The sequence below is a fragment of the Poecilia latipinna genome, unplaced genomic scaffold (genome assembly GCF_001443285.1).
Source record: "Poecilia latipinna isolate Pla-1442-1.1 unplaced genomic scaffold, P_latipinna-1.0 Scaffold237, whole genome shotgun sequence".
In the NCBI taxonomy this organism is placed as follows: Eukaryota; Metazoa; Chordata; class Actinopteri; order Cyprinodontiformes; family Poeciliidae; genus Poecilia; species Poecilia latipinna.
The window spans coordinates 1,357,681-1,383,219 of NW_015112853.1; the positions used below are offsets into that span (position 1 = coordinate 1,357,681).

The window sequence follows — 25,539 nt, forward strand, 5'->3', positions numbered from 1 at the left end:
CCCCCCGCCCCTCCAGGGGGCGCACCCCACAGTTTGGGAACCACTGGAACAAGCCTCAAAATGAACTCTATCTTTGCTATCATGGGTGCTGATTCAGAGCAAGTCTGAAAATATAAGACAAAATTATCTTTTTTTATTATTATTGTTTGGCAACCTGACTGTTGTATGCTCCCTCAATTAACCTTTTGTTGCTCCATCATTAACTTTGTCTACCAATCAGCTATTACACAGAGTGAATATGCGTAAGACAGAAGATAGTTTTTAAAATCAGTGATTTTAAAAAACTATTTCTTAAAATCTTTTATGTGCGGTGCCTTGAAGTGCCATTACCTCTTGAACTTTTCCACATTTCTTCCCTTTAGAAGCACAAAGTTCAGTGTGCATCATCCTCAACATAGTCCACATCCTAAAACATGGTGGTGGAGCTACGCCAACCGGGGTGTGTGATAGGAAAGCTGATCAGCACTAAAGAGAAGATGAATAGAGTTAAATGAAGGAAAAACCTTGAAGAAAACCTGTTAGAGGCTGCAAAGACTTTTAGTTGTACAACAAAAGGTGGTTCAACAATGTAATGAGTCGAGGTGCTGAATTATAATTAATGTGTAACATCTTCTTCTACCTCACAATCATGCAGCGCATTCTGTTAATCTGTCATATAAAATTAACTAAAGGGGTTTTGCAAAGCAGTGGAGCTCTTCACATAAACTCTGCCAACATATTTTATGTTCCTGTCTGTGCTTCAGGCAAACCTGTGCTTTTCCTTACAGGTACTATGAAACGGGCAGCATCCGCCCTGGGGTAATCGGGGGATCCAAACCAAAGGTTGCTACACCCAAAGTGGTCGACAAGATCGCCGATTACAAACGCCAAAATCCCACCATGTTTGCCTGGGAGATCCGGGACAGGCTCCTGGCCGAGAGAGTGTGCGACAACGACAGCGTTCCCAGCGTCAGCTCCATCAACAGGTGCCACAGTCTGTGCAATGTGTGGGTCTGGGTATCAAACTGTAACAGCAGATTGTAGACGAAGCACGGAACAACATGAATGTTGTGTGTTTTATCTGTGTATCTTTTTCGGTGTGGGAGTGGAAGAGGGGGATTGCAAAGAGGGCCCCCAGCCTCCATATGTATGAAGTAGCCGCAGCTCAGTGGTTCTACACGATGCTACAATGACAACCCCTTTCCCCTGAGTGCACAGAGGGAGCGACAGAGGGAGGGATGGGGAAATAAGAGAAAGAACAAGTGAGCCAAAAAGGCAGACAAAGAGAAAAGGAAGGTGAAACAGATATAAAAGGGAAGAATAGGGAAAATGGAGGAAAGGAAATGAGAGGAGAGGAAAAGGGGAGGAAAGGATGAAGAAGAAAAGAGGAAGAAAAGGCTTGCATGATCAACCAAGCAGGAAGTGTGAGGCCCCTCTGCCATGTCAGCCTGCCTAAGCCACTTCACACACACACACACATACACACGCAAACACACACAGCTTTGCTCCCACGATGGTCATGTTCTCTCTGTCACTCAGGATCTCTCAAACAAGCCACTTCATACACACTAATATCTCCTCTCTTCTTCTGCAGGATCATACGGACTAAGGTTCAGCAGCAGCCTGGTCAAACGGGCTCGGTGTCGGCTCACAGCTTAGGTACGTTCCTCCATCACATTCTGGTTCCTTTAGCACTGAGATGTCGGCTGAGATGGCAGAAAGCAGAGACTCCAAATATATCAGCTTAGCAAAATGTCATCATTATTAGGGACGCAACTAGAAACGCAAAGACTTTTTTAATGACCATAGGAATGGGTTTAAATTATTTTGGTGTTGTTAAGAGACACCTGAGCAAGTCAAGATATCTTCCTCAGCAGAAAAGTTAACTCTGAGTCTTACTGGAGGAGTAAAGGTAAAAGTTAATCATGCTGTTAACACCTTTGTCTCCTTGTTTGCAGTACTAGTATATCATACTCTCAACATGAAATAAAACAGAAATATCCTTTATTGTAAGGGAAAATGTCTGTAAGAAGAGTTTGCTGTAGTGCTATTCATAAGAAACATGAAATTTCAGACAACTTTTCATGAGCTGCAGTGAAATTTCCTGATTCTTGGATTTGCTTCAAACTTGCCTATTTTATGAAGATATTTTGTGATAAACGCAAAGCATGATAATTAAGGAACACAAACCTGAAAATATTGCATACCTTTGTATTCAGCCTCCCAGAGTTAATACCCTGCAGACTTTGGTCTTTGACAGAAAGCTCAAACTCACTCAGACTGGATGGATGCCATCCATGAATATCAATTTGGAAGAAGTGCTGCAGTAGATTCTCAATTGGATTTATTTGCTCTGGCTGCAAGTATGAAGTCGTTGCCCATGTCAGGCTCAAGTCTTCTGCAGCCTCTAATCGGTTTTCCTGGCCCTATCCAAAGAAAAAGCGTCCTCACAGCGTGAAGTACAACCACCACGTTTCACCCTGGAGATGGTGTAATTACTGTGTTTATTTTGCCCCAGAGCATTTTGCATGTCGGCCAGTAGATTTAACTGTAGCACCTTCTTACACGTGTTTGCATCTTGGTAGCTTTGTGCTTGTGTAATTCTGGAGGATGAATCGAACAGATCTCAGCGAGATGTTCAAGGTGCAGGAAGTTTTATAAACTAACATGAAAGCTTTTGGTTGTTATAGAAGAAAATGTGGACAAACTCAAGAGGCACTTACTTGTGCAAGGTTCTGCATGTTCGATTGTGTCACAATAACATACAAGTAACATGTAGAAAAACAATTAGATAAACAAGATGTTGAAGTTCACTGCTTCTACCCTGAATCTGCCACTTAGAGGCCCCATTAGAATAAAACAGACTAAAACAGAATTGACTTTATTGTGCCACAATGGGAAAATTTATGTGCAAATGCAACAAAGTAAAAGGCAATCAAAGCATGTAGATTCACACAAAAATGAAACGCATAAAAGAATAAGGAATAAAAATACTGTTCAGTAAGGGAAATTTTCATTGTGCAGTTATTAAAAAATAGCTACTCTGGTTCAAAGAAATGAAGAAGTGGGTAGGTTAATTTAAAAAATGTAAAAAATGTGCAGGTCTACAGATTTTTTAAATGTTGTTGAAAGTGATTAAAGAGAGTGCAGGTAGCAGCATTTATAGGAACATTGATGAGTTTGTTTGGAGCAGCGATGGTTATACAGTCGAACAGCTGCTGGGAGGAAGGATCTACAATAGCACTCCTTTGTGCACCAAGGATGCAGCAGTCTGTCACTGGAGGAGCTCTCCATTCAGCAGCAGCTTCATGCATGGGGTGGCAGACATTGCCCATCAGTGATGCTATTTTAACTAGAGTCTTTCTGTCTCCCACCACCTGCACTGGGTCGACCATGGAGGAAAAAATGTTATGAAGAAACAAAAATGCATTCAGCGAGTTTCTTATTTGAGGATCCACATTCCTTGTTATATTTGAATAATCTTTTATCTGTGAACCAAAGCCTTTTACTCCCACATAGGAAATATACTATAACTTCCTTTTACTCCATGAGTATCTCAGAGGACAAATACTGTCCCTCACTTTCCCTGCAGTGGATTGCGCCTTGCTGTCTTTTTGTATCTTCATGATCACACATTGTCTAGTAATCTAAATTAATTTTCACACACTGCTCCCTGACTCCCGCCTTATACTCGCATTTATCAGATCCGCCCTCATACATACACACCCAGATATAACGCAGTGCGCGCTCTCTTTTCCACACGCACGCTTACAGATTACACAGATAAATGGCTCCCACTCCCAGGCGGAAAATTGAACATTTGGATTTGCAGAATAAGAGTGTTACGTTCTGATAAAAAAAAAAGAAGAGTGAAAAGAAAGAGAAAGGAAAATCAGATAATTGAAGTGCTAAATCAAGTGATGGGAAAAGAGGGGATATGCATTCATTATACTCTCCTTGTCGTTAGCAAAAAGAGTAACGGCTTGAGGGGACTCTGATCCCGTGGTTCGTCTTGTTTTTTCTTTTTTTTTTCTTACTCTCTTTTTGGTCTCGTCTGTCTGTGATTTGGGGGGTGAAGGGGTCTATTGGGAGAGAGGATTAGGATGTCTGTTGCCACACCTTTCTGTCCCTCCTGGGATACCATACTGTCACTCAGCCCGATATCCGCCAGCAGATAAGGGACCTGAGAGTGACTGACTGCATGTTGCAGTTTGTGGATGTGTGTCAGGAGGTTACGCAGTGTGTGTGTCACCAAAACGCCGACAACTGTGTCACCCATCAAGAAACTTGTCTCCTCCAGGGGGAAGCTCAGAGGAGGAGACAATAAGGAGCAAGACTCCAGTACAGACATTTTGTTGCACATTTTTCTTCCTGGTGAAGTTGTGGTTGAGTTTAACTCCAGGGGAACCGAGGTGAATTTGACTTTGCAAAGAGAAAAAATCTAATACACGTGTACAAAGTTTGGGCTCAGTGTAACATACAGTGTTAATATCGGGACTGTTGGATAAAATCGGTGGAACAAATTCAGTCCAACTTTAGTTTGAGAGCTTTTCTTCTGTGGAGAAAAATGTCCACAAAAAGACAATTTTTGTGATTTATGATGCATCCTTTATTAACCCACAATGCAATCTGTCTGCAGCGACGTCTGTAGCTGCCACGCAGGTTTCAGCGGTCACCAGCGACTCTGCTGGCTCATCGTACTCAATCAGTGGCATCCTGGGAATCAGTTCTGCTGCTGATGTGGGCAAGAGGAAGAGGGATGAAGGTACGTAGTTATCCTGCATGTTCCTAAATCTTTGCATTTTTCCAATCAAATTGACATTTCAACTGTACACATTGGAAATAACAGGTAAAGTGCTGGTGAAACCTGGAAAATCTCCTCCACTGAAAAACATAAATATCAATGACTATTATGTGAGTGCGTGCATATATGAAGTCTGGGAGCTGTAAACCAAACATCTTGAATGAGAATCCCGTGTTTGTTTACCAACTGCGCTCCACTGGAGGCCCACCTGAGAAGTAATATTAATGCATGCTCTATTGATCATATGTGCTGTCATACTGGATCAATGTTGCATGCTAATGTGATTGTGAACCTCTCTCTGTGTGTGTGTGTGTGTGTAGTGGATGTGCGTGTGATTATGAGTGTGTATGTGGTAGAATCAGTGGCATTAAAAAGCCATCACACAGACAGTCTCCTGCGGTAAATGAGACAGCACCAGATGTTGGAGTGAAGTAGGGTGACAGAATGCCACCAGGGGCTATTTCTCTCTCTTTCTCTCTCCCTCTCTTACTCGTTTGGTGTCTCTTTCTCTTCACAAGCACAAGCACACACACACACACACACACACACACACACACACACACACACACACACACACACACACACATCGTATGGGTGCATTTTCCCACCCCTGATGAATTTTGAAATCGTTTCAGCCGGATACAGGTGAATCCCAGATGAACCATGATGTGCTCGATATTGCCTGCTTACCCATCAGTGGATTACAAAGTCCTAAACTCCCCCAAATCTGAGCTTTTGATCCAAACACAAATCAGGATGAGAATTCAGCTGCATTTATGTTATCAAGTTCACCCACTTCCTACCAAGTTAACATATAAATGCAAACACCACAACTTCTTACAAACTGAGACAGATAAGTCATGAGAGAACTCGTGGTTCTAAATACTGGTTAGCTCAACATTTTCTGATGCATTTTTGAAAACGATAAAACAACTAAACAATTCTAATTTTGGCACCACAATACTCAAATCATTGTCCACATTTATGGATGTCTTTTCTCAGCTTTCATTAAACAATCTGGGGGCTTGTCCAAGTTGTACCAGAAAACACAAAACCGTCAATTTTGCAGCTGCACTCACATCATTTTATGGAACCAACATCAATTTCATATTTTTCTTTATCCAAAATTTTTCTAAATAGCACAGCAAGCAAAAGAAACTCAAGAACAGAATAGAACCTAATGGGCATCTGTGAGACTGGAAAGGGATACAAAACTGTTTGGTCTCACAAGAGTCGTAGTGGGAGCCACTATCTACTGAAATTACCCCAAGACACATTGACAATTCTCCCAGTAAAAACCCAAACAGAACATCTAAAGCATTATTGCCTTAAGGTCGCATTTTATGATCCAGGAATAAAAGAGAAACAGGGATAAACATGGCTGAGGAGAGATTTGAAACATATATTCATCTTGTTACATCTGGCGTAAAATTAACAGCATTTTAGATGAAGAACAATCAAACATGATGTTGGCACTGCGATGACCTGGGACTGCTTTGCTGCTTTAGGACGTTGAAAACTTGCAGTAACCAATGAAATAGTTGACAGAAAAGAAGGCCGTCATTAATTTTTTTTTTTAACAAAACGTTCCCTGTATTAGTGAAAAACTCTGATATAATATTTTTTTGGCTACTTTTGACTAAATAACTAATTAACTTTTAACCAGCTTGCACTGACCTGAATTCTTTTTTTTCCAACATAACCATACTTAGTAAATGAAAACAAAACATTGTATCATTTCATATTTCACTGAGGTGGTCAGAAAGCCTCACGTCGACCTGATTTTGCCTACCGTCACGTTTTGGGGCAGCGTTTTATCTGCAGCGTTTCTATGGCAGAGGTCTGCGGGGTTGGCTCTGTGGTCTAATTAACAGCATTGCTAATCACAGCTTCCATTAGAGCAGCCCCCGCTGGATAATGACACACACACACAGCAAGGGGCGACAGCAGGAACAGCATGCGCTGACATGGACAGACAAACACGTACACACTGACAAACAATGCAGCACGCGTCTCACATACACGCACGCCCATATGTTTGTCGGAGTTGACATTCGCGCACATATACTGCAGGTCATGTAGAGATGAGCCCAACAATCTCGTTGTTCCTTTGTCGGCTTTGTTAAAATGACTGTTTAATTAAAAAAAGGTGAATATTTTACACAGTGCGGTAGGAGTTAAAGTGGAGAACGGTGGCGTTTGTTGAAGTCAGAGAGAAAGGATGATAGAAACATGTGAAGGTGGATGGAACAATTTTTGAGGAAATATAATTTGCGATGTGGATGTGTGGAGCTGCTAACGTTATGAAAATACATTTAAATAAAGGATTACACATTTATCTGCAACTAATTTATAACTGTTTACATGTGTTTTTAGACATTTGTTTCTATGGTTTTACTTAGCTCAATTGAAATGGCATATCATAAATGTATACAATACAAATATGTCTAATTTATTACATAATTCATTTTTTTTCAATTGTTTTGCTCTATTTGTGTATTGGTATTGAGGTTTCTCTTGAAAATCCATATTTGCATAAAAGTCACAGAGCTTCTGCTCTCTGTACAGGAGCTCTGCCTCAAAAGTGTAAACCTTTTCTTATGGATTTCCATCTTTTATGTACAGAGAAAGAGAGTTCCATACTTTAACAGGGAAGTTTTTCTCAAAACCTTGTCTTACCAAACGTTTGACAGTCTAGTTAGACCTCAAATGTATGTGAAATTTGTCAGTTTTCTTGATCTCTCATTTATTTCCATAATTTTTTGGCCAATAATGTCACTATGACAACTCAAAATACTGCTAAAGGTAGCGACAAACATCCCAACCAAAGGATTAGATGGTTTGGTTTCACCCCTCAGTTCAGACGACATATTTTCATTAAAGAATAACAAATAAAGAACCCAATTTAGAGATGAAGAGTAATATAAGCCTGCATTCACTACTATGACACTGATGGGAGGAAATTACATCATACCGTAGCATAAGGACTATTTTTATTTCCAGAACAGTAACATTAGCATTCAAACAGCAGCTGTGCAAGTGGTGGGAACACATGAAGGTGGAATCAGCAGCCTGTATTTGTGTGTGTGTGTGTTTGTGTTTTGGTGGGAGGAGTGTGTGGGGGTAAAACCCTGTGGTGACCTGTGCCCTCTAGCCAAAGCGAGGGGAAGTAGAGGGTGACTGAGAGCAGAATGGATTTGAATGGGAGTGAATGGAGGAACTTGACTTGTGGGGCCAAAAGGGGACCATTGTACCTTAACCTATTCTTGTTGCACGTTAAGGCTGCTTGTGTGCACACACGTGTGTGAATGTGTGCGAGTGTGTCCCTGTGGATTCAACATGGACATGAGCTCCAGAACAGGTGGATCGATTACTGCAGGGTGGATGTTTTATTTTTATTTCAACCTATTTTTGTCCTATTTGAAGGAAAGTCATACGACACACAGCTCCAAAGGCGGTTTTTTTTTTTTTTGTGTGTGTGTGTGTGTGAAGCAGAACTTGATTCATTGGCACTTACCCAGAATGCCACATTGACCTCTTACCCCCTTGTGCATCCACTGTGACATGCAGCAGCTTACCGAATGAAAGAAACTTGGAGTGAGAAAAAGATATGGAGGATGGCGGAAAGCAGGAAGGGGGGAGATCCGTCCCCTTCAACCGTGGCTCCGCTCAGCACCTCCCAAAACTTTGATCTTTTGACACACACACACACACACACATACACAACCACACACAAGTTTAGCTACAAGCTTCAGTTGTTAGGTCAGACACTTCTCCTGCTGAGATAATCTACAGTATGTCAACTTTAATAAGATTCACACAGGTAATATCCCACCCTCAGTAGGCACACACTGGCACACTGAATAGCTGACAACTTTAATTCTTCCATGTTTTAGGATTTAATCATCCAAACTGCTTGTGGGGTTGCTTTAAAAAAAGAAAGTCAAAGGCAGGCTGAGCCGTCGTCGGAGAGGAAGACAGAAGAGGCGGAGGGGAGAGGGGAAAGGCAGAAAGAAGGGAACAATGAAGGTTCATTGTTTGTTTTGTTCTGCTCTGAAAAAGAGGGAAGAGAAACGCTTCCCTTCTGAGACCAAATCACAGAGATCGAGGCAGCTGTGTGTGCGTGTGTGTGTGTGTCTGACAGTGAATAGGATTTAACCCGTCACGGCAATGAGTTTCTTTACCCATCCATGGATACAATGAGGGCCGGATATCAAGCTACCCACCCACAAACACACCTACATCAACGCCAAGAAGCATCCATACGCATTCACACACATGAATGGACAATATTGATTATGACAAGTGAAAGCTTTGTTCTTTCTGCTCAACTACAGTAACTCCTCTTCATTCTGTCGTTCTGCAGTCGTTTGAGGGTATGCTACAGTGGCGAGCTTAGGTCAGTGTTTCGGAGTGGACTTGTGTGTGTGTATGTGTGTGTGTTAGAGAGAAAGCAGAAAGCAATAAGCTGGCTGAAATGGTGCCATCAGAGCTACATGATTGATCAATTGAATTCCATCACAGCGACTGGCCAGTGGGATTAAATGGGTTGCTGTGGGTTACCAGGCTAAAGCATCATACCGCCTTTATCTGTCTCCTGATTGGTCTGCCATCGGAGACCTGGACCACGCTCCCAGCACCTGTGTATGAGTGTGAGTGTGACGAGACTACAAGAGTAAAAGAGAGATTAGGATCGAGGTGTTTGTTGGTGAGAGAACTGCTGAAAGAGGGTTTGTGTGCTGAAAAAAGTGTTTGTCAACTCTGTGAATGTGACGTATAGATGCTGTCTGGAGATATGAGGTGTAGACGAAGTCTTTAAAATAAACTCAAACCAGCAGCTGTTCCAGGACTACTTCACAATTTGAACAAGGCTGAACGTTAGTCTACAAAGGCAGATTGAACATTTATTAAGATCACCGTTGTCCTTATGCTGTGTTCTGTCTGTTTTTCAAAGCTGGATTTTCCATGTTCTGAGTTAGAAATACAACAACAAGTCAGAACTCCAGTGTGGAAAGTTGTTGTTCTCCAAGTTACACTTGTAGAAAAATTACATTTTCCATAATTTTGATTGAAAACTGAACTTAATTGTGAATATGAACATTAAGGTAAGAAAAATGGCTACATGCTAAATGGCTGATAATAGCTTCACCACCCAATATTAGTATGGAGAGAAAAGTTCTTGATGTAATCCTCATGGGTTGTGTAGCTCTTTGCCGTTTCATATTTTTTTAAGGTTTGTTTGTACAGAAATAATATGTCATGGATTGTACGCAGTTTGACAAATGATGATTTTAACGCACTCATAATTTACTCATAGTTTACCATCAGGAAATGTGGGCTTGTTCTGTCTCAGTCATTCTGCCGTATGGACAATTTTGGCCCCGACCTCCAAATACGTGCAGAGTATATCATCATGTGAAAGTCCAAAGGTCAGAAATCATCTGGATTTTAATTTTTAACACAAAAACTGAAGAGATTATATTCAGTTTATTAGAAAAATATATTTACTTTTGATTTTGAGCCTATTTAGCAATCAAACAGCATTTCAGCATGAGCTTTCTTTCTACTTTATTTGTCCATTTTTTTTTCTTTGGTTTTTATCTCTACATCTCTCTCCTTCTCCAGAACCAAAGCCTTTCCCCAAATGAATCCGTATTTTCTGTCCAAATAGAAAAAAAAAAAAAAAAAATAGAAATTTGAAGTCTCGTAGCTCTTTTCAACCTGTCTGTCATATCACATCACTACCCAGGACACACATACACACTCCCTGACACACATCAAACACACTGTGACCCCCAGGACTAAAATAGGCTCTCAGGAGCAGTTTGGAGCAATGAATTGGCTCTATAGCAGGGGATTTTCACCCTCATCCCCTTTTTCTCTTTATCTTTTTCTCTCGTTCTCTCTTTTCTAATCATTTGTGGGCTGCGACTCCTCAGAGTTCTTATAATTGTCTCGTTCAGTCCCTCAGCCGAGCAATAACTGCAGGATACAAGAGCTCACAGTCTAATACTGATACCGAAGCCATATATATTTGTGTGTACGTGTGTGTATGGGCGATGCGACGAGCGGGAGGGAGGATTGTGTTTATAAGAGAGGAGAGGGTGTACTTCTGAGAGATCAAGAAGGAGAGGCAGCGTATGCCAGGTAATGGATTGCATTTGTATGCGATTTTCTTCTGAGTCTCCACAATCTATGAAGTCTTTCAATCCTGAATCAGTTCACCGGACTTTCTTTCAGACAGCTAACTTTTTTCCCCGTATCCATCTCAGACACATTACGTCTAGTCACCTTTTTCATTTCCCCACCTTCTTTATTCTGCGTCCTCTTAACATTTTCCAGCTGCAACCTTTCTAATGTCACTCCTACCTGGTGTCCCCTCTTTGCAGTTTTACAGGAGTCACCGCTGGCTAACGGGCATGGCCACAGTGGGCGGGACTTCCTCAGGAAGCAGATGAGAGGGGAGCTGTTCTCGCCGCAGCAGATTGAGGTATTGGACCGCCTCTTTGACAGACAGCCGTCTTGTCCAATCCAAACCACCACTGAGCTCTATGTGAGCCCTGACTCTGGCAAGGTAAGGGCAAGGCATTGTGCAGGCTCTGGCTAAGGCCAAAAGGGGCAGGGGTTATATGTCATAGATTAACAGTCATCACTTGTCATACAGAAAGTTTGAAACATTTATGTTTGGTTAATTATTTCGTTGTAACAATGCGTCGTGGTAACAAATCCTATACCGTGGAAAAATATGTTTATTTCTCCTTAAAAGGTGCCACAACTGTAAGGAAAAAAAAATACATTTGTGAATTGAGCAGCAGAGTTAAATGGGTGAATGACTGATTGCAGTCCTCTGGACTTGACAAGGCACAATACAACTACAGGCCATTTACCATTTTACACATCACACCTTTTGGAACTTTACTGTAAAGAATGAAATGTGAATAATGTTCCTTCTACTTCACAATTATCCCCTATTTTGTGTCAAAAATATATTGATGTTTTTGGTAGTAACATGGCAAAATGTGACAAAGATATAAATCGACTTGCAAAGACTTGTTGATATTAGTGGTGTCCATCTTGAATTTCTGATGCTGTCACGCTGAAACATGCTGACTAACATTTGAAGCTGCTGATGCAAACCTTGCAAGCTAACAGAGGGATCTCTGCTTACAGCTAAAAAAAAAAGCCTGCCTGCTCTGCCTTGCCATGCCATGCCAATGTTGACCAAAATCGCACAATCTCTGCATATGCTTTTAATTTCTTACAGCTCAATCACTGGGTGTTTGGAGAATGTGTAAATGAACTTTTGTTTTCTGTTTCTGTGTGGATTCCTGCGGTCTGATGGACACTGCCGAGACGCAGTGAGGGTAGTTTATCGACATTCAGTTAATCTAGACACACTGCAGGGGTTAATGAGCGTATCGACCCAGCTTTCATTATGACCTCACTTCCTGCTGCTTCCAGGACGGTGATGGAAATGGGGCATCCGGCATGCTGATGCACACTGGGGATGAACTGCATATCTGCGTGCATGGTAGAGACAGGAGACGAGAGAGGGTGTGTCTGTGTCTCTTAATGCTGCATCTAAATTGACCTCCCGCCCTTTTCCGGCAGTGAATTAATGTAAATCTGAGCGGAATAGACAGGTGTAAGTAGTACTTTGCATAACAAAATGTGAGCACGCTAGCATTTGTATTCCGTCTGCCTTTTTCACATGTCTTCTAATGTGCAGCCCTGCTCTCAGCATTAGGGAAATGTTTTGGACCTTGTCTCAAAATGACAATTTTCCTCTACAGTTTTTATTTTTTTTCTTCAGGAAAAGACTTTTCAAGTTTATTTATACAGCCAGTGTCAAGTACATGAACCCAGACAGAGAAGTTTTAGTAAAACAGGTTATAGCCTTAGACCTACAGGGCAGAGTTGGACTTTTTAACCCATTCACTCCCATTTGACCAACATGAGGAGGGTGGCGGGTCGGGGCAAGAGGTCGACAGGTATTGGTTGGAGTAGCTCTATAGACTGAGATCTGACATCATAAATACCCATGATTCCTAGGTCAGTGTCCTCTCTGAGCCACTGAGGTCAGGGTTTGGAACGAGTCCCTTTAAAATCTGTGTTACACTGGGGTCAAACTGGCTTTAGGTTGCACAACATCACAAAGAAATCCAGGCATCTACTCATGCCCATCCCCCGTTTTTCCTGGAGAGGGTGATTGACAGTCACACCCACTGACAGCTACAGCTTAGCCTCTCTGGTATGTGAGCTAAGGTGTGTGTATTAATATGTGTGTGTGTGTGTGTGTGTGTGTGTGTGTGTGTGAACCAGTGGTGGTGGGGTTTTGGTCAAGTAGGGTCAGACTGCGTTGAGACTGACAGCTTTAAATGCACTTTCCTCTAACGGTGATGACGTGTGCAGGGGAGTCAGCGGATGTGCATGTAAGGAAGAAAGGAAACAGAGAACCAAGTGGAGAAATAAAAAAAAAAAAGGAACCACTTTTACAACATGGACATTTTGATTTCAGTTCATGTATTTCAATATTTCTGCCTCAGAAGAAGTAATTTTTCCACAGCTGAAGAGCCTAAACTTATGTCAAATGCAATTTGAACCATCAGCCTCAGCTACTCTTCTAACTTGTTTATTTTGTTTTAGAATTTTACTCCATTGTTTTATCTCATCTCCCAGTGCTGCTCTTACTCCCCGCTGCCTGTAGTCTATTAAGCTGCGCTGATAATTTATGTGTGCATGTTTGCATGTGTGTCTGTCTGCAAGTGCGCCTGTCAGGGAGAGTTCATTTGAATTTCCCTTCTATCACTTCTTATTACTCAGCTGATAAGTCAGGCGGGCTGACTGCGCCCTCACCCGTTTCGGCAACCCCGGGTCCAAATGCCCCCCTCTGCACTCACCAGCACAGTTTGATCGTTTTCCAGCCTGAAAATCAATGAAAGATAGAAAAGGTTTACACCTCTAGTCTACGTTTGGATGTAAACCAAAACCTGCTGCAGTGTGAAAGAATAAACCAAGATAGCAAGGATGGTTGTCACGTGTGGTCATCTCCTTCTGGTACCCATCTAGGAGTACATCGTCTGATTCTGGTGGAGTTAACTAAATGTTGAGAACTCAAAGAACTCTCAACTCAAAGAACTTCCACTTGCTTACAAATACGCCACACTCTCCCTTCAAACTGTGTTTGCAATGCTAAGTTTGTTCTTCTGGTATCGTTTCCTCCAAAGGTTGAACCTGCTCAAAACGGCTAAAGCCAGAGGATCAAGAAAACATTTTCATAGAAGTTGAAACTATTTTAACAGGAAAGTTGAATCTTTTTTCAATTTGAACTCTTCATGGCCAGCGAAGCCATCAAAGAGGGAGTTCATTATTTTTCCCATCCATTGTTGTTCTCACAACAACAAATGTGACAATAATTCTTGAATAACAGGCTGTAAATACCATATCATATTGATAGGTAAGAAAAGTAACCCAGACGTTGTATTTGAAGCATTATATCCAGACCGCCTCCCCCTGGAGTTAAGGTCTGTGTGGGTTATCTGTCTGAAAATGAATATCCTCCCCACTGCTGCCACGCTCAGTTTGAGTTCAGATAAATTCTTTCCCCGACAATCCCTGTCTCTGTTTGTGGGCCACTCAGGGAATTGTGTTTGTTTATAGCCAAGCCTTTTCCATCAGGGGTGCACAAGACAATGTGGAGAGGGAAAAGGGGGGTCAGGAGGGAAAGAGGCGTGGGGGGAGAGAAATCAGGATCTATTTGGAGAATGGAGAAAAAGAGAAATACTATTATGCAAATGGTTCAAGCCAGCACGGCTGGCGTCTGTGTGTGTGGTAGGAGACTGTGTGTGTGTGTGTGTGTGTGTGTGTGTGTGTGCGTGTGCGTGTGTGTGTGTGCTTCAGAGGGACGATTAGGACTCATCTGTCATTGATGTGGATTTGGGCTCTGAAACTCCACTTACCACATCTGAGGCAATCTGGTGTATAAAAGGCAAGAAACTCACTGAGAATTCAGCTGCTTTGCTAACGGAGCCTCAGAGTAAAAACCGCCCACATTTTTGAATTAAAGATTTGGTTTAATTACATAGACGTTTTATTTTATGTAATCTTAGTTTGTGCTGTAGAAGCACGATCAGGGGAACTTTGGAAGAAAATCTAATCTGTCACTTGCTTTTTATATTAGGAGATCATTAAATTAAATGCAACTTTATTTTCTGTCCTGTAATTAATTCAGTCAGACATTTATACCTCTACAGTGTATAATAATTAAGTTGTCATCTGACAGAACTAAACTAACAAACCAAAACATGTAATTTTAAACCTAATAAATACTGCATTTCAAGGGTTAACAAATATATGCATGGTTTCATTTCTAAATAAATCTAATTAATCTTTTGTTGAGATTTAGAAGGACATACTGTTTACAGTTCTGACCAACCTATCCCAGAATCAAAAGACTAATGAAGGACATTTTATTTTATTGTGTCTACTTTGCACTTGAATGTCATAGGAAGACATGCTGCGTTCATAAAAAAATGCTTCTGCTTCCCCTTCATTTGATATTTTTTGTATTAGTTTATAGGAGTACTTAGCTTACATTCAGGTACTACAAATATTACCAGTTGTCTCATATAAAATATTATTTATTCACTATATTTCTATTTCTGTTTGTTTCAGTTTCCAGGGAGAAACATTTCAAGATCTCTAGAAAATAAAAGGAGCATCAGTCTAATTCAAGCATACTGCATAGCATTTTAAGAATCAAACTAAAGTATTTATTCCAAAAATGTTTTCTATTAAAAATGAATACATTCAATCATTTCAAAAGAGTGTAAAGTTTTAAGCTAATTGTGTAACCTCATTTAAATTAAATTTAAACAAATGTTTGACACTCGTTCGCAGACCTTTAAACAAACACCTTCAGTCTGATAGTTTTTACAGTCGTAGGAAACTTATGTGGATAATTAAGGCTTACTCATTTAAAGTCATGATGACTCCTAATGTCTGTAAAAGATCTGATTTCTGAGGGCCATAGTTACTACGTACTACATGTGGCATGAACAGACTGATTGCCTTCTGAGCAACAGCAAAGTTTTTGGGCATGTCATAAAATTTGGCACTGCTACAAAATGCACCAAAGTGGTACTTAAATGTAGCAGAAATTAGCTGATGACAACACAGTTTTATCTCATTCTAAACTATGCAGAGGCTCTGTCTGGACTGATGAAAACTAACTTACTCAGACATGCAGAACAGCTGAAGCAGCACCAACAGCAGCTGATCAGACGTGGTCTTATATTAATACAGTTAATAATAATTGATCAATTGGATCAGATATTCTGCAAAATGCACTTTATTTTTTCATGTTTAAAGCGATAAAAAACACTTTTTTAAATCACTATTTTTAGTGCGTTTTACTTTTTCAGGGTACCACTCTATCCAGCATCCATTTCCAAACTTTGCAATTTTGACTATAAAGAATCAACAAGAAAAAAGGGAGATTCTTAAGTGTAGATTTCCCTATAAGACTTTATATGTAATCACCTATAATTGATGAACTAGGTCCAGATTTTCCTGCCATCCTCCCCTTCATCCTGCCTGGTTGTCCAACTCCTCCCCATCACCATTACCAACTCCCCCCCCCCCAAGTACAGCCCCCTCCTCGGCCCCCGCAGCTGCGTCCCTTTTCCTTTGATGAGAGCTGATGGCGCTGTATGAGCGGTGGAATTGACAACATTTACGGGTGCGAATGAGAATGATCCATCTTGCTTAGCGGGCCTGTCACCCCACTGGCCAAACTTCATCATGACCAATTACCACAGCAGACCCTTTCTTCTCGGCTGGTGCTGCTGGCTGGCTCTACACATGGCTACATGGACACATTAGATGCTATTATAATGAGACCTAGCAGCCAAGATTTGGTTGTGTTGGTGCGTGGGGGGTACACAGGGATAGCATCTTTGATTGGTTTAGGAAAAAAAACTGCAGGACCTCTTTCTGACAGGGAAAAAAAGGGGGTGGGGGCTTAAAATGTGCCGGAAGTGTAAAAAGGACCAGAAAGAGAGAGGTGTGTAAGTGTACAGGGTAAGCTCTTATTTGGCAGGTCACAGTCCAGTGGTTGTGCTGTGTGTTGACGAGCACAGGGGTGTTTAAGAGGTCAGTGAGCACAAACAAACGCCTACACTTACACACAGATGCAGACGTATTAAAAGGGTCAGTGCGACACTCTCACCTTATCACCCCCCGCACCCTCCTTCCCACCACCCCTCACACACACACACACCCACACACACACACACACACGCACACACACCTACACACACACACACACACACACACACACGGGAAAAAGGAATGGAAGACATTTGATAAGTCAAAGTAAAATATTTGATAAATAATTGTTTAGTATGTAGCGAGTTTTGCTCCGAGCTTGACTCAGGGAACAGCACAAGCGGTGCTGACGTTTCTTATTGATGCGCTCTATATTCTGATGTTGACATAAGAGGCAATCTAGTTGGTAGATAATTTTGGACAAAATGTGGGTCAACTTAAGAGTTATTCAGTGTTTTTTTCTCAAAACTGGACTAGATTTGGGTGCGGGAATGATCCAAGGACAGTTTTGATGTATGATTTCTGAAACTTTGTGTTTTTTAGCCAGTTACAACAGATAGTCAAATGGTGATCCAGCCATCACCTGGAAACAATATGGATATTACCAACATCCATATTTATTTATAGTGTGGTGACCTCATGGATGGAATTTACAAACAAAATATTGCTAAAAAGGATACCTTTCAATAATAAGAACTTCATTTCCTAATATATTTTTTGCAGTTCTGAGTTAGATCCTGTCTCCCTCTAAAAGTCCATATCATCTCATCACACTACAGAGCATCAAATAAAAGCAAGCATCAAACATAATATTTTGCATAAATGTCGAGGCTGCTTTAGACTTTCTCCGTCATATACAGCAGAGTCATCTGTCCCTCAGTACACTTGAAAAGCAGGGTTACACAGTGGCCTGTATCCAAATGTTTCCATTGTCCCCCACTGAAAGAGCTCATTATTCAAAATGTAGTTCTGATTACATGATGACCTCGCTTGGAAGACTAAATTATTTTAATAACCACTGATAACACTGCATAAAAAACACCATCTACTCTCCCAAAAATCTTGAAATTAGTCACTGCTGTCTAAAAATTACCTTCCCATTATTCTGTTTTCTGTCACGTTAGTAGGTACGCTCATAATTTCATTGTTTCACCTGAAGTCTTTTAAAATGTAGATGTTTGCAAAGACACAGCTTCGCGATTTTCATCCTCTCTTGTTGTAGCAGTGGAAGCTAAATTGCCCTTTAAACAAAGTTAACATTTCAATCTGGAGCTGCAACACATCAATCAGTGAATTCAAAAGAGCCCAGTTGTAGGTATTTCTTCAAAAATTGAAGTTTGACAGATTTTAAGATCTAAAGTTGAAAATGCATTTCATTGTTTGGGGGAAGATCCCAACCCTCATCCATGCATGCCTTTTTTCTAATGTAAGTGGATATTCAAGATGGCAACGCCCAAATTTATGCATGTATATTTAGTTAAGTTTTTTTTAGAATCCAGTGATGCAATTACACAGATGCATATTCAAGCAAAAAGTGCTCATCAATCTTGTGTTTTTGTGTTAGGTTATGAAATAAAAAGGATTCTGAATCAATAGGACATGTTTTCTCCTCTTATTGGATGTTTTAATTAAACAGTAACCCAACAGCTCTGTCATTAATTATTCACATTCCTGAAACTGAAGATATTCTCCACCACATTTTGTGATTTAGAGCCTCTAAACTTTTCCAAGTATCTAAGGTGTAACTCTGAAACCATTCAAATACCTTGTGGAAAGTAATAAAAATCTAAGCCCAAATAAGGTTTCATGGATTTGGGCCCCTGTTTCACTCACTGATTCAATTCTGTGACGCAGCTTGACTTTCTTTGCGGTACCGCAGCAACATAAAGCTTCTCATACTGCCTCAGACTTCACGGCATATCTCACATTCAGATCCACAATGATGGATTCCAAAATGAGAAAAGATGGGAAAATGACCATAAACCCAATTTTTCACAGTTCGTACTATTGATAAATGAGGACCACTGTCTTCTCCTTATTATGTGAAAATGGACGATTCTATAACAAAATATACTCAAGAGAGTCAAATGTTCGTACACTCACACCTAAACCCACTAGGAGACCGGTTATCGGCCCGCCAGGAATGTTCCTGTCCAGACAGTCTCTGGTGTTTAATCTATATATTCTCGGCCATCAGTGTCGCCATCATCTCTCTAAATTACCAGAACCACCCACATATACTCACACACAATGACAGACCTCTCAGAGAGACGAGGATGGATGGGTCATGACTGAAAGCCGGGGTCAAACACAGGTGAGTTGTCAGGCTGCAGTCTGGCCTTTGGGAAGAGCTGGCATGCTGGTTTCTCTGGAAAAAGACAGTTTGTCACCGTTCTAATTATATGGTTATAATGATCCGTCATAAAAAATATGACATAAAAATTTTGCACAAAGTTTATATTTGTTCCGGTTTGCTATAAAATGTACTGCTACATTTGTGGCTCCAACCATAAAGGTCTTTGTACTTTAATATAATTTTCTGTGATAAACCAACACAATGTAGTGCTAAATCTCGGGTGCCCGATTCCAGCCCCGTCCTGCAACTTCTAGACGCACTCCTGCTCCTACACACCTGAATTAAATTAACCACTCATTACCGAGCCTCTGCAGAGCTGAATGTCTCGTCGCTGTTGAGAGAATTAAGCTAAAATGTCATTTGATAAGTTGATAAACAGTTTCAAAATTGTATTTAAATAAAAATGTGCACAATATGTCATCTTGATCCTCTTAATAGACTTTGGTGAAATCAGTTGCCTTTAGGAGTCATCTTATTAATAGATAAAATCCACCTGTGCCAAAACGCCTGTAGTAACTCTACAGGAGTTGCAGAAAAGCAAATGTTACATGGGAGAATTGTTTGACAGAACGAATCACTGATTGTTAACTCTACAAATTTGGTATTAAGGAAGAGTGGCCAGAAATAAACAAGAAGTCCACTTTCATCTTTCCACAAGCCAAGTAGAGGTCACAGAGGAAAAAGGTGAAACGATGCATTATAGTTATATCCTGCAGATATGATGAGGCAGCATCGTACTTCGTTTATGCTTGTAGGTTGACTTGAAGAGTCTAAATACAGGATAATTTTTGAAGAAAACATATTAGAGGTTTTAAAAAACTGAAACTGTAGAAGAACTTCACTTTCCAGAGAAAATTGACCCCAAACACACAGCTAGAATTAGAAGGTAATGGTTTAGTTCAAACAATATTAGAATGGCCCAGTCAAAGTCAAACTTCCATCCAACTGAGAACCTGTAATAAGAGTTAAAACTTGAATTCAGACGCAGATTTATTAGAAAGAAATCTTGAAAACTCCTCTTCTTCTTACTTTATCATGACAATCATTCACCACTTTTTTGTGAACTATTACATAAATAATAATAAAATACCATGAAGTTGGTAATTATAACGTGACAAAACATGAAAAATCTCAAGAAGCATAAACACAGATTTATTAACGTAGCAATGATATAATTGGCATTTAGAATTAAAAGCTTTAGATCTTTTTCACCTATTTCTGAAAATAATTGAGTTTTGTGCTGGAAATATTTCCACTGCTACATCAAGCACATTTTTTTTTGTCACTTAAACCTTTTCCTCCTTGTGTGGTTTTGGGTTTTGTATCTTCCTGTAATGTTCAGAGCATTGGGAGTGTGTGTGTGCGTGTGTGTGTGTGTATTGAGAAGATCGCCATTCTTAGGTTGGTATCTCGGGAGACAAGAGGCTTTGTCTTATAGCCACAGTCTGTGTGTTTGTGTGTGTGTTTAAATATATGTTTGTTGTGTATGTACCGTGTGAGCGCTGGGATGAGAGGGATGAAGAGAAAGTGCGAGCTGATCCTGCGGTTACAGACTGTTGGACTTGGTTGTACAGTAAATCCCTGCCTTTGTAAACAGATCAATAAACTCTCAGCTGTAGGTGTGTTTCTGTACATCAGTGTGTGTGGGTGTGTGTGCTCATAGGAAAAGCTGCTTTGCTCATCGCTGTGAGGAAGGTGTAACATGCAGGATATACTGTGGACATAATAAACAGATTGCTCACAGCTGTATTCCGCACGGGGCACAATCGTGCCTTGATGTTATTTTCAACACAGAGTATCATGATTTGGATTTGCTGTCTAATAAATCTATTTTTCCTTTTCCTTTCTCCTTCCTTCCAGACATCGGACTACTCGGCCATGGCCTCTCTAGCAGGCGGGCTGGACGAGATGAAGAACAGTTTGGCCAATCCGGGCACAGGGACGGAGTTAGGATCCAACGTCTCCGGCCCACAATCCTACCCGCTAGTCCCAGGTGAAAAAAAACAAAAACGCTTAAATTCCTTCAGTGTTCATAACTCAAACTCTTTTATCTGAAACAGAAACTACACATTTCCATAGATTTAACAACTGCACACATAAAGAAGAAGGTAAAGTAAGTCTAACTCTGAAGTTTATTACAGAGTGCAGAGGGACAAACAGTTCTCATAAACTGCACAATGCTTACTGACAGAGTTAGACTGTAACAAGAGCTTTTTTGTATTTACTAAAAAAAAGCTAAAAGTTATCAAGTATCTACTTAATTAATAAACATCAAAACGGAAAACTGTTTAAAGTTGAGGCTTTGAAGAAATTCAAAGTTTCAGAAGCCAATGGACATCCGACGAAGTGAAGGATTAGAACGGTCAATAAAGATTGTGTCGTGTGTCAGATAAGCCTGCTAATTGTCATATATCAACCTGCTCCGTGATTTAGCTCCTCTCTTAGCTGAAGGGTTTGTCACTAAAATAGCCTCTCCTGGTAACGGCTTGTTAGGACATCCAGAAGCTCCTCACAGTGGATTCAGATCCAGCGTCATCCACTCTTTGCAGAAACCTTGCAAAAAATTTGGAAAAACTGACTGTGTAGGGATACTTTACTATAATGAGTAAACACAGCTAAGAGTACTTAATTTAAACTCAAGAAACTAAAAACTAATTTGTAAAAAAATATATATATATATTTTCTGAATCTACTGAGAATATTTTAAATATAAATCCTTTTAATTTTATTTGCTTATTAATAAGTTGTTTTTTTAAAAGCAGCTTTTATTCCTGACTTTCACAAGAAAACTAAGATCATGTCCCTTTCCTACTGCATGTCAAACACTGAATCAATTATTTCTTCTAAAGGAAGTAGTGCTTAACCAACCTCTGGCTGCATATTCATCCAATTCACAGGATAAACCAAAAACTTACCTTAAAACTTTGAAATAGAGTTGAAATAGAGGAAAGGCATAATTATAAACAAAAACACACTGGAGCTAATGCCTTTCTTCTTAGCAGTAGTTTAAACTGCATAATCTAAGTGCTCAAAGCACTGCTTAAAGAGCTCAGTGCTTTGAATGTCAATTAAGTGGAGGAAAGGGATTTAAGGAAAGGTGGAGGAAAAGTGAACACCTCGCTCCCTGCTCTTTCTCCATTTAGGGGCACAGGGAGAGGCGCGATTAATTAAGAGCAGACCAGGGAGCACTTGGACAAGCCTTTAACACTCCCATCTGTAATGAAGGGAATCATTGATCTGGGAATTTGGGATATCTGGGAATAGGTTCTTTCTTTTACTCCCTCTCTCTCTCTTTCAAACCACAGAGGGATATTACCTGCACACACCAGAGCAGGGGAAAAAGAGTGTGAGAAAAAGAGAGAGAGATGAAAAATTTCCATTTCTGCTTATGCATGCAAACACACACATTCATATTCACATGCGCACACACCTTCTGAATATTATGCATGCATTTCCTCGGCTGTCTTTTCCCTCAGAACAGAGCTCCCTCTAGGGGACCAGACGTCCGTGTGTTTGACGCAGTGTTTTTTTTGAATCCTTGAAGTGTTGATACTCTGGACACATGCTGGAGAGCAGCATCTACATGCTCGACCCTTCTTTCCAATCCCGCACGGCACTTTCCTTTACTCCGAACGTCCGCCAGCACACCAGGGTGGGAAGACGCAAAGCGGGGAGACACTTTGCATGTCGTTGATCCTCCTGGGCTTGACAGGGTTGTTCTGATGGCTCTTTGATGCGGTGAATGAGACAGGCAGACCAGTAGGACAGAAAACGCGTGCTCATCTGTAGCTGCAAGTGAGCGCGGAGGAGACTTGTACTTGTTTGTTGACCTCTAAAGAAAAGCTGTGGAGAACAGATACATCAATACAACTGCCATACATATGCACAAATACAGTGCATGAGAATGTGCACATGCACACACACACAAACACGCGCAAACACACATCTCTGAGGATCTGGCCCTGTCTGCCCCCTCTAACTTGGCTGTAGAGAGTCCATCTCTCCCCGCTCCCACCCTCTTCTCCCTCTCCTCCGTGCCCTGTGCACTGACCCTGAGCGGATGAGCAGCCCGTCTGCGCTAATGCCTCGCTGTCGCGTCAAACACCAAGAAAAACTTTACTACACGAGACAGGAGAGAGGAGGCTTAGAGGGACAGAGGGAGGCTGAAAAAGGGAGAAAATCAAAGAGCGAGGGGAAATTGCATTCAGAGAAGGAGCTGAGGAGGCTAACGTAAGTGGACAGAAATTTTGAAGAGAGAGAATTGGATTATTTATATCTCATGATAGTTCTTTTTCATTGTGAGAAAATTATTATGCATGATAAACTATCACTGAAGACCAGAGGCAAGATTAGGTGAGTGCCTCTTGTTTTGAGTGTCCAACAGGTATTGGTTAGGGTTACTTAGCTATCGGGAGAAAGAAAAAACATCCATGATATTCCCATTTCTTTTACTAATAAGAACCCAAATGTGGTGTGAATTCATGTGCAGCCATCATGAGTCAATACTCAGGTGGAGAGCAGAATCAGCTTTTGCTGCCGTTTGGCAGCAGGTCTTTTGAATTTTGCGTGTACATGGTTTGAAGGTTTAGATGCAGAAGTGTCTGTGAACGTCACTTTTTAAGGATTTCCAGAGATTTCCAACCTCTGGTGTTTAGCTCTATCCATCCTACCATCAGCTCAGCTCTGACCAGCTTTCCTGTGTCTGCTGAGAAAAATCATCTGCTCAGCATGATGCTGCCACCACCACGTTTCATCTTGAGGGGGGAGTGTTGTAGTGATAAGTGATAAGTAGCACTTTATACACAGATCAAAGAGATATATGTCTTGGTCTCTGCTGACCAGAGCATCTTCTTGTACATGTCCACTGTGTCCACCTCCATGGCTTGTAACAAACTGAAAAAAGGTTTTCCGGTTTCTAGGCTTCAACGTCTTTTTTTTTCTTGCCACTCAAGTGCTTTTGACAAGTGCCACAGATAAGTTTCACCATCGGGGCTGTGGATCTCTGCAGCTCTTTCAGAGTTAACATGAATTTCTTGGCAAATTTGATGATTAATGTTTTTTGATGGGATGTTCAAAGCTTGTTGCTTAAAATAGTCTGAATTACTTTTACGCTACGTTAACTTTATAAAAAGTTTTGAACACACATGCAGCATTCTCCTTCCAGCTCTGTTATGTCTCAAGTCATCATCTTCTTTGTCTTCCACACAAAATCTCCCCAAAAAAACCACTAAAGATTGAGGTTGTGAATAGTGTAGATGATGTTTCCTTTAAACCACTAATTGTAATAGCTTTTTTCCATACCATTCTCTCTTTATGAAAGATTTTACAGCCGTTTTTGCTTATTCCTCTCTTCCCTCCTCCTGCTTCCTCTTAGTTAGTGCTGGGTAAGTGGAGGGAAAGTGAATGGGATTGATGGTGTTAGTATCTGAGCTGCTTGTGATGATGATAAATGTGTGTGTGCAGACATCAGGAGGAGGGTGCTTGTGTGTGTGTGTGTGTGTGTGTGTGTGTGTGTGTGTGTGTGTGTGTGTGTGTGTGTGTGTGTATGTGATGATGATGAATGGAGGGTGCCCTCTCCTCACACTCCCAATGTCTACGGCACGCAAACATAGAGAAATGATTTGGGGCGACACACTGTCATGTAGTCTAATGCAGTTATATATCCCATCCACCTACTGACAGAAGGAGGAGGCGGTGGAGGAAACAATAGAATAGAGAGTCGCTAAATGAATAGATGCCAGAGGATGGGAAACAAGGAAGGAAGAAGCAAACGGAAGAGACACATCTTGAATGAGCCGCTGAAAGAGCAACATCCCAATGCTGCTACAGACATTTTTGGGTCCTGTGAGTTTTTAGATTAATAGAAATTTGTAGATCTCTGCACACAATTAACTGCTAGAGAGATAAGAACGATGATGATGGCATATTGGTGACTGTAATGACACAGAGAGGAGTGAGATACTGATAAGAGGACATTTTTCTGTGTCTTAACAGGTCGAGACCTGGCCAGCACAACTCTGCCGGGCTACCCTCCTCATGTGCCCCCAACTGGACAGGGCAGCTACTCCACTCCCTCTCTCACGGGCATGGTGCCGGGTGGGTATGCACACAAACATGCAAAAAAATATCACTTGTTTTACCTAGAGTAAACAAATTCACCCCAAAAGTTACCACATGGCAAAAAAAGGTCCGGGAAATAAAATGTCCACTTACAGAGGAGCATCTACAGGTTAGGGGAGATGACAGGGTAAGAGAATCTAACAGGATGACACTGAGTAATAAACACAGGACA

The 25,539-nt window shown here is 41.0% G+C and overlaps 1 protein-coding gene across 3 annotated transcripts in view; it reads left to right on the forward strand.

Moving 5' to 3' along the window:
• The window catches only part of pax5 (paired box 5), a 61,771-nt gene that overhangs the window by 24,432 nt on the left and 11,800 nt on the right, over positions 1 to 25,539 (forward strand). For 2 of the 3 annotated variants that reach the window (XM_015032386.1, XM_015032387.1), the window contains exons 3-8: positions 768 to 965; positions 1,574 to 1,638; positions 4,619 to 4,744; positions 11,173 to 11,357; positions 21,108 to 21,240; positions 25,242 to 25,343. In XM_015032386.1, the coding sequence (XP_014887872.1) occupies positions 768 to 965; positions 1,574 to 1,638; positions 4,619 to 4,744; positions 11,173 to 11,357; positions 21,108 to 21,240; positions 25,242 to 25,343 (809 nt within the window). The remainder of the gene's footprint in view (positions 1 to 767; positions 966 to 1,573; positions 1,639 to 4,618; positions 4,745 to 11,172; positions 11,358 to 21,107; positions 21,241 to 25,241; positions 25,344 to 25,539) is intronic. The other variant, XM_015032388.1, reaches the window with a different exon arrangement.